General features: G+C 46.9%; 1 protein-coding gene across 1 annotated transcript in view; it reads left to right on the forward strand.

Moving 5' to 3' along the window:
- LOC147728381 (uncharacterized) overlaps positions 1 to 15540 on the forward strand; it is a 301676-nt gene that overhangs the window by 48401 nt on the left and 237735 nt on the right. Inside the window, exon 2 of the mRNA XM_086962165.1 lies at positions 13833 to 14011. Within this exon, the coding sequence (XP_086818291.1) occupies positions 13833 to 14011 (179 nt within the window). The remainder of the gene's footprint in view (positions 1 to 13832; positions 14012 to 15540) is intronic.

Raw genomic sequence — 15540 nt, forward strand, 5'->3', positions numbered from 1 at the left:
ACACCTCTTTCACAAGGTGCATCGAAACAACAAAAATCCAATCAGTAGAAATGGAGATATGAGTTTTTAAAGTTTTAGGTGAACACATGACCAAAAAGCACAAAGCGTATCTTGCAGTTATCTAGTCGCGCTAGACCGAGGGGATGTCACAAGTTCAGACCGACCGCAATGGAGCATGGTTCAGATACAGGGCCCAGGTTAGTCCAGCTGAAGCCTTACCTTCTCAAGTTAGCAAGGGCCACAAGAAGAAGGCTATCACTGCAAGGAACAGGTTGAGAATCACAGATGGTCGTTGCTGTACCCCATAGAGCTGGTTATCACTGGAGCTTCACTTTGGCGATCACCATTGGCTCTTGCTGTCTGCGCAAAGTGCAAGTTTTGTGTTACCGATTGTCGTGGACAGTCACTGGCAGCGTCAAGAGCAGGTCCCGTTGGAACTTTGGGTTGGCCGTCATTGCAGTTGGTCGATTCTCAACACAAAGGGGTCACTTAGCGGTTGCCAGGACCCCAGAACCTCTGTATCTTCTTCTTTTCTTCATGAGGAGTTCACATTGATACCAGCCAGGGGTCCAGAACCTGGGGGCACCTCTTGGGGATCAAGACTCACTCCAGCATAGGCCAGCTGCAGGGTTCAGTCAGGTCCAGTTGATGCTGATCAGCTAGGTTGTTGCAGGGAGGACACTGGAAGCTTGTTTTGTCACTGTACGTCACACAGGAGATCAGTCAACTGACACTTGGAGTCACTCTGAGTAGCCTGGATTCAATGCAAGCAGATCCAATCTTCATTCTGCAGTCAGAGGGGCAGTCCCTCTCCCTCCAACAGCAGGGCAATCCTTCTGAATCTTTCACAGATGGAAGAGTTCTGATGAGAGACTCTGAAGGTCCCATCTTTATACCTGGGCCCAGCTTTTCTGTGGGGGGATTCCCTGACCTACCCCCTAAACTGGTTCTGTTTAGGTGTTCCTCTTTCCCTGGTTCCCACCTGTTTTGGATGAAAAAGGCAAGGACAGGTCTGGTGTCAGGTTATTTGTGTGTGCTACAGGCAGGGCTCTTTGAAGTGTAATCAGGGCAGGGCATGACTCCTACCCAGCCATCCTGTTAGGAAGAACCTCTCCCCTCACACCTAGGCCTCTTTGTCTCAATGTCTGGAAGAATTACACAACCCACAATAGCAGAATCAATCACAGTCATATCACCCAGGGCACTGACAGCAAAGTGCATTTGGATTACGCAGAAAAATGACAACATTCTAAAAGTGGCACTTTCAGAATAGTAAGTTAAAATCAGACTTTAGCATTAAAGAAGATTTTAAATTACAATACATTTGAGTGTAAACTCTGAAATGGCACTTATTAATTGTAAAAAAGGTAACCCAGTGTTAATCTATTGAAGTGATAGCTTTACAGCAGGGGAAAACGACTTTAGGAGTTTTTCCTAACTGGACATAGATGATGTATGTGCCTGTAAGTGCCTAGTCTTGAGAGGTCTGGATTCAGAAGAATGTTGACCATCAGCCTCTGTACACTGGCTTTCTTTTGAGTAGTCAGCCTGAATAATAACACATATGGAAATCACCTTCCAGGTAAGCTACAAAGTCAATCATAACATAAATGTTTATGCCTAGGCATGTTCAGAATACACCACAGTATAGTGACAAGACCCCATGTATTTATTCCATGATTACACTGGTTACATCTACATCACATGTGCTTTCCTCCTGGAATGCCTTGACTACCGTCAACTAAAAAAGTGCAAAGTGCAGAGATGCACTAATAGACAAATCCCGATGGGCTGTGAGTCTCTATTTGGCCGATAACATGATTAACCATCCAAATCCTGATTATGAATTCCTTGGGAACATCATGGGTCAGGAGTGTTTCACTCAGGCTGTTTTGACTGCTGAAAGCAGGTGATACCTCTAGGTGAAATTCCTGCCACAAATAGAAACTAACATGTGGAGATCAGCATTGAATCACCGATTAGCACATCTTGTTCTCCCTTCCTTCTGCAAAACTCAGAATGATCTGTTACAGTGTAGAGAATAGTGTGTGAAAACAGTAATACCTCACCCAGAATTTTGGTGCCATTGTGCAGGGCCATTTATGAGAGCCTTGTGTCATTTTAGCACCATGTAAAGTGGTACATGTGTGACGCAGGGCTCTGAATCAGATTAATGAAGCCATGGAAAGCCACCCTGCATGACTTTGAGTGGCTTCATAAATCTTGAGCAAGGCAACGCAGCCCAAATCGATGTGTCTCCTTTCTCTGCGCTCGGGAGGCTTTCAATGGGCGCTGCAGTGGGTGTTTCCACGCAACACCCATGGGTTTTGATGCTGCCCCAGATTTACAAAATCATGTACACCTGAGGAAGTGCCAAATCCTTACGCCTCCCGAGGTGAGGCGTAGCAAGCAGAAATATCTTTATTTCTCCACGTAAAACTCCTTTTAGCATTGTTTCTGTGCAAGACGGTTCCCCTTCCTGCACAAAAATAATCGTGCATGCCTACCTTGGCGCTAGACTGCCAAAACAGCGCCAGCACAGGGCGAAAGGACAGGAATGCACCGTATGGCATAAAAACGTTGCATTGCTGCCTTTTCACTTTGGTGTATGGCAGCACAGCACGGTGACTTGTTGAGCTGCCCTACGCCAAAATGTCATAAATGAGGGCCTTAGATTCCAATTAGGAGTTGAAAGGCAATATTACTGCGCATGAAGTAAAACCACCCCCTTCTGTGCAATTATGAGTAAAACCCATAAGATGGGGAAGTACCATGTGGGGCTGATTTCACAGGCTGGAATACCACACAGAATTTACAGTTTCATGGTTTTTTTTGCATACATTTGCCACCTGCTCTAGATAGGTGGTAAATGTATTATGTGTAGGCTGGTGCGTGGGATGGGGTGTGAGGGAGAGGGGTGGAGAGTAGGGCAGGGAAGGGAAAGTTTAACCTAATAGGGCAAAACCTTTTATGCCCTCTGACTGTCTATGTGCAATGAAAGGGGCCTATTCACAAACTGCATTTTGTAGTATGTTTAGTAGTGCTACCATCGTACAAGTAATGTACTACAAAATGCTATTCACTAACCTATATGTGGAAGTCTATACCTCCACCTCTCCTATTGTTTTCCTGTGCAGGATCTCTGCCTGCCTGCAGAGATCTCTGCACATGTAGGTACCTGGTATTCAATAATCGTATACACTTTTATGTAGCTTTGATCTATATCTCTCCTGCTCACAAACCAACAGGCTTCCACCACACTAGAGCAGGGGGGCGCTCACTCTCTTGGAACAAGCTTTCCCTCTCGATCCGTTCTGCTAACTGTTCTTGAATTCAGAAAAAAAGAACATAAACCCCTGTTGTTCTAACTGTTATTGCTCGTTTCTCTTGGCCTCCTGGCAAAGCCTTTCTTTCGTGGAGCCGGGATATCTCCTGGGGTGATATGTGCATGTATGTAGAAAAAATAATACATAACATATCTTAGAGTCCAGGCATGCCACAAGCTGACAGCTCTGACGGCCCTGCTGTTTGTCCCTCGTGGAATGTTGCAATTTGGACAACAACCTAACATGCAGCAGTCTCAGGTGAGATGTCACTGATCACCATCTCTGAATGTGCTGCTCTGTTACTGGACACAGGTGAGGTGCTACACCACAGCTTTCCAGACTTTTCATGTTGGTGACACACTTTTTATAAATGCAACATTTCGTGGCACGGCAATGCAGTGTAGCTCGCAAGCCCGGACCAACTACTAGAGGTTCGGGGGTGTTCACTCCACGAAAAAATTTTGAAAAAGAGTGGGCAAATGTTGCATTTTCAAGAACATTTGAGAAAGCAGGAAGGGTAATACAGCAATTGTGAATCTGTTCTAACAAAGACAGTGACTGGCAAAACTGTCTATCCCTTGCTCTGCTGACATCCTAGGCGCGCAAAAAGAGACCAATATACATTGGGTGTAAGGTTAGGTTTGTGCTTGAAACAAGAATATAATCATGCACACATAGACACATGACCCAGTGATTTACGGCACAAAAAGGGCGGGTGCATGCACTGCCAACCCTTTCAACCATGCACAAAGTCCGCCTGCTGCCTTGCTGAATATGAGTTTTTCAAAAATTCTTTCAGGAAGGAGGAATTGTATGGCACAGCCCACCGAAGGCTAAGAGATGGAGACCCAGGGTGGATAAGGCAAAAGGGACAGAGCAAGCAAGAGCAACAGGGAGGACTGGAACATATCTGCGCAGGGAGGAATCCTCTGAGCCCCTCTGGACCAGACGAGACAGCACAGTCCTCCATGGAAGCCGTAAGAGACAGGACCAGGGTAGATATGGGTCAAGTGTCAGAGCAACAAACCCTTGCTTCAATAAACCAGTTGTATCTCCATCTCAAAGCCAACATGCCATTATGCTGGGTTTCCTGGTAATCTAACCCTCCTTTTTGTGAGTCTCTGTAGATACTGACAGGAGGAGTATCCCTGCTAGGAGTGAAAGAAGGGCTGTCTTGCAGGAGTAAGTTCTACCACCCTCCCTTACTAGCCTTGATGGGAAATGACTGTGGCTGCACATTAAATGCACACCAACTCGCTTGAAAAGTGCTGTACTGTGTTATTAAAGGTACAGAATCCCCTCTGCGATTTCTTGTGAATGTCTCACCAACATATAGTGCTCAATGCGGACGTTCTGTCACTCTCATATTAAAGTGAACCAGCCTTGCTGAGAAGTGATTGTGCAGGCACTTTAAAATTAAAATATCCTGCCTGCTTCGAATGTGTTGCCTACACCATTAAAAGTATGTAGTCCTGGTGAGGAGAAGATCTGTCGCAGTCACATTAAAAGGGAACCAGCCTTTGCTGACACATATAAAGGTATAGCTGTGGCATGAAGTGTTGGTACAGTCCCATAAAGTAAAGCAGCCCGGTTCTAGTGTAGCGCCCTCCAATTAGAGATTTCCATGGAGATTTAAGTAGGGGGCTGTGGAGCAGGAGGAGCCGTCACAGCCTCCAGGGCACAGACTGCACAATAGTGATGCCCTGAGTGTTCAGCCTGATAATAAGCAATATAACCATAACTGCAACTCAGGCTTAGACCCTGACGTCTGCTGAGTCGTGTGTCACTTTCAGTAATGACTTGGCCTGGATACAGCCATGAAGCACTACAGAGCACACACGTCATAATTATTTGCCCAGCTGTAATTGCATGACGGTCTACTACAGTCTTTGCAATGATGTGACGAAATTATTTAAATGCGAGGCTAGTCTACTACTCCAATCCACATTGTATGATTTTTGGCAGGGCTGAATACTCCGGTGCCCCAGTCAACAAAAAAAATAGTCCGGGCCTCCTTTCTGCAAACATCTGGTGCCGGGCAGGTTCCAGCTCGACGCACATCATATTTTCCATTATCCTGGTGAGGGGCGAGGTGGGTCAGTGTGCTGGACAGCCAGGGCTCAGGATTTCTCCAGTTGGGCCTGGAACCTTGAGGAGGGCTGGTGAGGCGGAGTTGAGTGGGAGAGCGTATCAATTTGTGGTGTGGAAATCCCTCCAGGGGCCTCCAGGTCTTGCTCCTCGCTCTGCTCCAGCACTTTCCGTAAGCACACCGGACTCTCAGCCATCACAGCCCCAGGCATTCTCCCGAGAGCGTAAATTGCAAGCATTGTATGTATACACCAACAATATATATAACATGACTCTTCCACAACAAGTAAGGGGGATTCATGAGAAACTGATGACCCATACACATCTCTCAAGACAGAGGATAGTTTTACATCTTTACCTATGGCGCAGGTCAGGCGACCGCCGGCGCAGCACCTCCACGGCACCTACAGCAGGTCGGTCAGACCAGCCGGGATCTCTATGTCCATGGTGGCGGCCCGAGGCAGAAACAGACAGCGGTGCCCGGCTGTGGTCCCCCACAGTACCTCCTTGTCCCCGGGCTTCCACTTCTGTCAAAACGTACCGAGCGCCGGGAATGGGGAGCGGAGGGGGCTCTGCTCTGTGGACTGGACTGCGCGTTTGACACGTGTGGCAAAGGGAACGAAGCCACGTGCACATGCCTGACTGTCTCACTCGCCTTCCTCTGCGTACTGTGTCATTGTCTTGCTCAATCAATTAATAGAGCGCGTCTCCTCGTCGTTGTGCGACACACCCAAACATGACAGGCGACACAGTACCGTGTCGCGACACGGAAAGCTCTGTGCTACACCCTCACTGGCGGCATGCTGCTCTCTCATTGGTCACAAAGTGCTCAGGGTGCCAGCCCTGAGTGTGCTGCTCTGTTACTTTACACAGGCGAGATGCTGCACTCTTACTGGCGGCATGCTGCTCTCTCATTGGTCACAAAGTGCACAGGGTGCCAGCCCTGAATGTGCTACTCTGATACTGGACACAGATGAGATGCTGCACCCTCACCGGTGACAGTCTCACTAATCACAGATAACGTGTGCTGCTCCCTCATTGGTCACAAAGTGCACAGGGTGCCAACCACGAACGTGCTGCTCTGTTACTGGACACAGATGAGATGCTGCACCCTCACTGGCGGCATGCTGCTCTCTCATTGGTCACAAAGTGCATAGGGTGGCAGCCCTGAATGTGCTGTGCTGTTACTGATCACAGATTACATTTGCTGCACTCTCCCTGATCACAAATGGCTTAGGCCTCAGTGTGATGCACTGTTCCTGTTCAGTCTTCCTTTTTTTAGGTCTCGCGACCTATCGATGCGCGCAAGCGCATCGAGCGTAGCGAGAATTCATGTGGCGAAAACATCTTCAAACCAAAGGGCTTTCAGCCCCGCGGTTTTCATGCAGTGCCCGTGTACATGCACGCGCATCGCATGCAAGCCCAGCCCAGTCCTCCCCTCATTCACGCCCACCCACCAGGCTCTCCCGCCCCCATCAGGCTTCTCTCCCAATCCGCCTGCCTCCCGCCTGCCTCCCCTCGCGCATTCACGCCTCCCACCTGGCTTTCCCGCCCCCATCCGGCGTTCACGCCTCCCACCAGGCTTTCCCGCCCCCATCCGGCTTCCCTCGTAATCTGCCTGCCTCCCCTCGCTCGCATTCCCGATCCAGGCTCTCCCGAAACATTACTTTTTTCACTGCTGGCCGGCCCATCTAGTTTTGCACGGCTTTCGTTTTCCGCTTGTCTGTTTAATTTTTACTTTTTACATTGGTACCTTCCTGTGTGCTCTGTAACAATTTTCAAGTTTTTTAACCTCTTTTACCCTTACTTGTTTCCTTTGCTATTTTCCGCCCCCATCAGGCTTCTCTCCCAATCCGCCTGCCTCCCCTCGCGCATTCACGCCTCCCACCAGGCTTTCCCGCCCCCATCCGGCGTTCACGCCTCCCACCAGGCTTTCCCGCCCCCATCCGGCTTCCCTCGTAATCTGCCTGCCTCCCCTCGCTCGCATTCCCGCCCCAGGCTCTCCCGAAACATTACTTTTTTTTCACTGCTGGCCGGCCCATCTAGTTTTGCACGGCTTTCGTTTTCCGCTTGTCTGTTTAATTTTTACTTTTTACATTGGTACCTTCCTGTGTGCTCACCTCCCCTCTCTCGCATTCACGCCCACCCACCAGGCTCTCCCGCCCCCATCAGGCTTCCCTCCCAATCCGCCTGCCTCCCCTCGCTCGCATTCCCGACCCAGGCTCTCCCGGCGGCTTTCGTTTTCCGCTTGATTGCCTTCCCTGCTGCTGCTCGCATCGCACTCTCTCCTCCCCCCTCAGGCTCCCCCACCAGGCTCTCCCGCCCCCATCCGGCTTCCCTCGTAATCTGCCTGCCTCCCCTCGCTCGCATTCCCGACCCAGGCTCTCCCGGCGGCTTTCGTTTTCCGCTTGTTTCTCTTTATTTTCTCTCCTGGCCTTGTAAATATGCCCCCTCCCCATGCACTAAATCGCACTACAAAGTAATCCCACAGAATGTTCCACAACAGAGAATGCACTTGCATAACATGTTACATAATTAGCTTTCCTAGGCAGCTGAATCCAACCAGCTCTGCAACATGATTTGATTCTGCACCCCGCAGGAACGCACTGCTCCAGCTCATGACGTAGAAAGTCACACATGGCTGCATGCTTTTAATTTAATTTTGCGGCCGCCAATGCATGTTCAACATCTGATTCGCCCCCCTCCCCCCCCCCACCAAACTTGTGTGTGCCGCTTTCTACTTCCTCTCCAACAGTTTCAGTGGTAATCAGAGTTTGATGCAGCCTTGTGGCTCCTCTCACCCAGGTATGAATGGGCAGCCCCAGCGTCTGATGTCCCTGCCTCCCCATACTGCCTCAGGCCTCCTCAAACCACACGCCCTGCTGCTTTGTTGCTCCAGCGCCCTCCCAGCACTTTACGGACCCACCGAGGCTCCGTCTTCCTCTCACCTTTATGCAGCCATTGTGGTATATTAACCCCTTCCAGCCTCAGCTCTTTTTTTTTTTACGAGCGCGGCCGCTCCCTTCTAAAATGTTGGCTTCTTGTTACATTTGAGAGCCAAGCACCCGCACCCGAAATCTAAGAGACACACTAAACACAATAATGATTTACGTGAGATTACACTCGTGTAGAAAAGTCACCTGGGGCTACTTGTGAAAAGTGCTAGTTGCAGTGAGTTACAGGCCAATTCCTTGATCGTGGCACTGCAAACTCCTCACATTCTCTATCATTTTGCTCAATTACCTCACCGTGGCCTATCATGTACCCACAGCAATTCATAACTTCTTGTCTTATGCAATTAGCTCCTTGCAGTGTCTTTCAAGGTGCCCCAAGCTAGCACACTGCCTGCCCATGTGCACACACCTAAAACTTCAGAGCTACTTCCGACCGCAGATTAGTTTTTATGAGGGCTCAAAAAAGAAACGGCACATGCAAGCAGAGAAGGAAGTCATCAGCGCCACTCCTAACAGCTCCTAATGTACGCTCAAGTGGCCGCAATTTGTAGAGCTGTGCGTTATTTATCCAGTTCTAAATACTTCCAACCTGAGCTGCTATAAAAAAAAATGCACACAATTAAAACATTAATAAATGTGAATAGTACGGGGTGGCTTATAAGGAAGGCATGGCGGAATTGCCAAAACTGCAACAAGCTGACAATGTGTTGATAATTTCAATACCCAGATTGGTCAACGAGCTAAAGTTAAACGCTGCTACTGACCAACATGCGTTCTGCAGTTAGAATTCTGAATTCAAGTAATGTCAGCTGGGCGGTTCATCCTTCCGATGTAAATATAAAGTAATAGCAAACGCAACGCCACTCAACTACGCAATGACACTCAACTACGCAACGCCACTCAACTACGCAACGCCACTCAACTACGCAACGCCACTCAACTACGCAACGACACTCACACATGCAACGACACTCACACATGCAACGCCACTCACACATGCAACGCCACTCACACATGCAACGCCACTCACACATGCAACGCCACTCAACTACGCAACGCCACTCAACTACGCACACATGCAACGCCACTGCCACATGCAACGCCACTCACACTGCCAACCACACTCACACAGCCAACGCCACTTACACAGGCAACGCCACTCACACAGGCAACACAAATCACACAGGCAACACCTCTCACACAGGCAACACCTCTCACACAGGCAACGCCACTCACACAGGCAACACCACTCACACAGGCAACCCCACTCACACACGCAACCCCACTCACACACGCAACGCCACACACACACGCAACGCCACTCACACACGCAACACCACTCACACACACAACGCCACTCACACACGAAAAACACTCACGTTGCCAATAGATCTCGCAGTACGACAGGTGGAACTATTACAATGGCAAATAACAATGCCTTTCACTGTTGTTATCATTTTGAATACATAAAGGGCTTTGTCATTTACACAACCAATAGCTCAAACTTTCCTACTGCGAGACCTATTGGCAACGCCAGTGCTTGTTTGATCATTGTCTTCCAACTACATATGCAATGTATTTTATGGTAGTGGTTCTTGTCTAATTCTCAAGGCCCTACTGTCTCGAATTGCGTGCAGAATAAATTTACAAAAGTAGGTCAACAAAAACACTTTAACTCTTTACATGTATATCTTTAACTAAATTGATTCAGGAGCTTGGCCAGTAAGCCTATGCACCTAAAATTTAAGAGATTTGCTCAAATACGTCTTCAGAAGGTATTCATTTATTTTTGAGTGCTATATAGGACTAAATCTATTTATTAAATCTTTTGACGGGCAAAGGTGCAATCAATTACAATGACAAACGAAAATAACAATGATTCCTAGTTCATTTTTAAGATACGGCTGTCGGTGACAGCACAATTAAATATAATTTTCCTTGAGTCATGCACCCACATTTTCCAGTTTTTCCTTTTTGCAATGTTTGAAGTGCTTCAACAATGTGGGACAGCTCCTGCCTCTTACTATACCAACAACTAGTCATCCCTTCACTTCAGATTGTATGCCCGTCCCTGGCACAAGCTATTCAAAGCCAAGCAAAGCGCCAGCAAATAAAATTGCTGCTTTCAAATGGAAAGCCTCAAATCAGGTGGCAGTCAGTACAATCTGGGGCGGAAAGAATTGGCAATGCTGTCTCTTGCTTTTAAACTTAAGCTAAATTTGAGGCATCTCTATGAGATATTCTAAAACTGATGCGCCCAAGTGGAATATTGCATATATTAATATTAAAGTCTTCTAAAATAATTGAGTGTTGGCCACTACGCGTGTACACCTGGCGGCCTTGATGTGTAAGCCTTTAAAAAAGTATGTGCAATATTCCTTTCAGGCATGGAGCGCGCTTAATAAGCGTAAACCTGAGAAAGCTTTACAAAATCCTAATGTGTATGGATGTTATTTGGGCTTGAACCTTCCCAAGATGACCCCGATAAAAGCCTATTCGCTCCATTGTAAATGTCCTTAAATATAATAAATGTTGTTTTGAATGTCAGATGTGCAGGGAAGGGTCTAACTTGTTCAAGATCCAATAATTGTGCATATTTGTGGTGATTCTACAGTGTATTGGATTGCTTGCATAAGACTGCTGATAGCATACAGCACTACATTTTAACGGTTTGTTAACACAGCATTACATATTTTTATTGACTTTACAATGCACTACACTCCTCTGCTTAAGAATGTCTTGCAGGTCATGTTGTTTCTAGCACACACTGAATGTGTTTGTGAACATACCATTGCATGAATTTTTTTTAAAATAAATACATTGAATTATTTAATGAATCTCAGCTACTGGTAATTATTCTTGATTGCATCCCAGATCCTTTTTTTCTTACTGTGCAACTACAGACAGGAACCAACTGCAGGCAAATTATTCATGTCCTCAAGGTAAAAAAGGACAAAACAGACCAAAATACAAGTGTACATCCTCTGCATAAGGGTACACAAACAACCTCAAACATGTTTCACACTTTTTTGGCCTCATCTGTGAGGTGCAGCTAGAGCCCATTAGCTAAGTAACCTTAAGGACCTATGTCGGGACATAGCTGCCACACGTATGGTTAACCACCAAAAAGAACCAAAAGTGTTTAATGGGAGGATTCTAGTACTATCTGAGAGTCTTCTTCCAGTTCATCATTTTGTAGTACAGGAACACAAGCAATGTCACTAGTGTTTTGCACTTATGGGGCATCATAAGGTGCAGGTTCACCTCACTCGTGATGCCCCACTGACTTTTCACCTCTATGTAGGGATACTCGATGAGGGTAATAAATGGTGGAATGAATAGGTGAATTATTCTCTTCAACTTTAAATTAAAATATAGTCTTTTTTTAGGTCTCGGCTAGGTAGCGGATGCGCTGCATGTGCTGTCTCTTCGAGACATACTGTAACTACTCTGTGTTTTACACACACCCATCATTTGCTATTTGTTCTTTTTTCTGCCGCTCCAAAATCTTTGCTTTTTTGTGGTTGTTTGCCTGTATTTGTCCCTCCCTCATGTATTTGATTCCCCTCATGGCAGCTGGCCCTATAACATGAACGTGTGCCCTTCAGTCTATTTAGATTTGTTTCAACCAACCATTTTTTGGGGGGCTTGTTTTCTGAAGGTTTCCAGGTCTCTGCATCCTCTCCCACAACACTTCTTCCCCACCCCACTACCGCTCCCTGATCGCTGCTTACTGACACCATCACCCTTCCCAGTTTGTCGCCTGTCCGCCCCCACAATCCCTCCTAGATCGGCGCTTGTCCGCCCCATCACCCCTCCTAGACCAGCGCTTGTCCGCCCCCACCACCCCTCCTAGGTTGGCGCCTGTTTTTATTCTGCACAGCTGTGAACACTCACTTCCTCTCTTAGGGCTGCAGCTGTATTTTAAATTCAAGTATTGAGTCAGATTGTTTCTGACAACCTGGAGAAAGTTACAATTGCAGTAGGATTTCGGTGTTTAAATTACAGTACATGCTTCTTTTTACTGCAATCAAAGTCCCTTCAAACATGGTGGCCTCCCGTATACAATAGTAGCAGCTAGTTTTGTCCATCTTCTTGCTCTGTGCCTGCAACTGGTCACATGTGAGGGCATTCGCTTCAACAGCTCTGAGATCGCAGACTGGCTCGAGACTGGAACGTTAATGTATGGCGGGACTAGGGTCCTCTCCAGCGCAGTGGTTGGCTGAATTTCTAAACATTACTCATTATCTGTGGGTCCTCTTCCCTGTTTTCTGGGTTGTCAAGATGTCGTTGAGGATACTTGTTATGGGAAGCAGGTTATTAATTACGCGGTAAAGGTGAGGGGATATGGAACGTTTAGGACCCACGTAGCGGGATGAGGGAATTTGCTCAGCATGATACTACTTACTTGTGCATTCCACACTGCTCCCCACATAACAACTTGACCTACATCTATCTTTAAAAAAACATAGAAACAAGTGAGTAGTATGCACTGTCAAGATAGCAAAGGCTTGCAATCAACCGCAGCAAAAAATGTCAAACATTTGCAATGCAATGGGTCTCGCATTTGCAAGAGTATGTGCTGGCATATTTTATATGGCTTTTATTTATGTGTTTTGAAAACCTGTAAGGGGTGCCTAAACACGCACTTTGTACTTAATAGATGTTTCTTCTCGTAAGCAAGGACTACAAGTACAAAGTGCGTGTTTACGCACTGCTTGAAGGTTTCCAAAACGCATAATTCACAATGCCAATAGCTCAAACTCTCCCAAATGCAATACCTATTGCATTGTAAATGCATGTCAATAAACCACAGAGACGTTTCGGCCCTGTGGAGCCTCATCAGGCGCAGTTCTATACCCTAGCACTAAGAGCTGTGGCACATGTATCTGGTAGCTTCATCAGGGCTTGGGTTACCAATTGAGAGGATCAAAATGCGAAGAAAGGAATCCTTGAATTATTCTCAACCATTGGGCTGCATTCCAGTCCCTCGATGGACAGAATAGTTTTGTGTATCCTGAACTGTAGAGTTTTCCAGATGTTAACTTGTCACCCACTATGCAGAAGTACGGACACTGGACTGAATTGTAAAAGGCTGCTAATGCTTTAATGCACCAGTTGGCTTACACTCCCCAATGCTGCATTGGTCTGCTGATGTTAATCACTGTATGGTCGATGCTACAATTGCTGAGACATGTCTGCAGAAGATGGAGTTTGGTGTTGCCTTATCTACAACAAAACACATTGCATTAAATATCATGTGTTCCATATTTTGACCACGAAAATATAATTTGTGATCATTGCCTTTGGTGTATCACTACAGGGTCTCACACTTGCTTTTCCAGGTAAAATGTTTTCTTAAAGACTGAAAACAACTTTGTCATGAATTTCATGTAGAGACGAAATAAAATATACTCGGTATACCTTTTGAGTAAATCGATCATCTATTTCCCTTGTTTTGCAGGAAAACGTGCATCAGGAGACACAGAGATAAATCGACTTTCTTGCAGCCCCCGTGGCTCTGTCTGAGTCTCTTCATCGTGCTGCTGCTCGCTGCGCAGGGAGTTCAGAGCTTCTTTCTCCTGAGGATGTTCTGGGAGCTGGAAGCAGTGAGGCACAAGCACACTGAAATCTTCAGAAGCGGTAAGAGCAGAACAGGAGCTGAGACCAGGGGATGCTAGTCACTGGCGCGAGCTCATAGTCCGATCATTTCTATTCATTCAATGTGGAAGGGTTATATGATGTTACATACAATTGTCATGAAATCTTTAAATAATTCCTAAGCATGACGTGTAAAAACGTCGGGCCTCATTTATGAGAAATGACGCATCACTGCGTGAAAGCAGCGATGCGTCACTTCTCAGTGCGCACTCCTTGCGACATACCTGATGCGTCATATTTACTGTATGACGCATCATGTCGCAAGGAGTTACAGATACGTCAGTATTTCTGACGTATCTGTAAGCGCAAAAGTGACGCAACTCCAGCAATGCGTCCTTTCACATGGGGCAAGCCCCATGTGAAAGGGCCTGCGTCAGTCTTACGCCTGCTGTGAGGCAGGCACAAGATTTTGGCGCAAAGGCGTCCTAGAAGTGACGCAGTGAAATCACATAGATTTCACTGCGTCACTTCTACAAGGCTTTTTGCGGGGTAACGCCCCGTCTGCATACATTATACCTGATGCAGGTATAATGTAGCGCAAGGTTTACAAAGTGACGCATCCTCTTAGATGCGTCACTTTGTAAATAGTGCGCAACAGGAGGCATGTTTTACGCCGCCGATGCGTCACAAAAAGTGACGCATAAGAAGCGCAAAACTGACGCAAGGCCTCATAAATGAGGCCCGTGAAACCTTCTTGTTTGCCTTATGTCTCACGTCTTAGCCTCTGCTTACTTTGTTTATACTCAGAACATTCGAAAGTCATAGATAAACTACAAATATTTATTAATATAATTGATTCATTCAAAGAGTAATAGCACAGGCTGTGAATTTTGGGTCCCTGCATCAGATGGTGACTTTGGAGAAAATTGTAATCAAATAGCATTCCCTGTTTTCAACAGGGCTAAACTGTGAATTATGTAATAACACAACATAAAACCCGAGCCGACATCCTCAAAGAAAGCAACATAATGAGACGCGGCTGGAAAGGAATGGCCGGACCAGATAAGGGCACGCAGGAAAAGCCTACCAATAGCAGAAACACTAGGAAGAATGAGGCAAAAGCCTGCAACCGTTTCATACAGCGACTGGCACACCTGTTTTGAATTGCCGAATAGAAGAAGAAGGGTGGGGCGAGTAGGAGGTCAAAAGAACAGGCACTAGGCCCCTTAAAAATTCACCCTCGCCGTTGAGCTCACCCGCCCACACCAATATTGCGTATGTCACAGCCACAAGGACGGTAGAGGAGGACTTGCGGGAGGCAGCACAGAAAGATACCCAGAGAAAAGAGTAACCTAGGAAGAAGAGCTGCTCAAACAGTGTCCTTGGGATGCCTCATGGCAGGGGCAATTGGAAGCAGGTGATAGCACTTAATGATAGCCAGAATAGAAGAGCTGCTCAGACATTGTCCTTGGGATGCCACACTACATGGGCACTGGGAGCAGGCAAAAGGTCAGAAAGGGTCCAGGACAGGCAGACACAGCACTTGCAGCCCGGGTCTGATGGCCGTCCAC

Source organism: Lissotriton vulgaris, chromosome 3_1, assembly GCF_964263255.1.
Source record: "Lissotriton vulgaris chromosome 3_1, aLisVul1.2, whole genome shotgun sequence".
In the NCBI taxonomy this organism is placed as follows: domain Eukaryota; kingdom Metazoa; phylum Chordata; class Amphibia; order Caudata; family Salamandridae; genus Lissotriton; species Lissotriton vulgaris.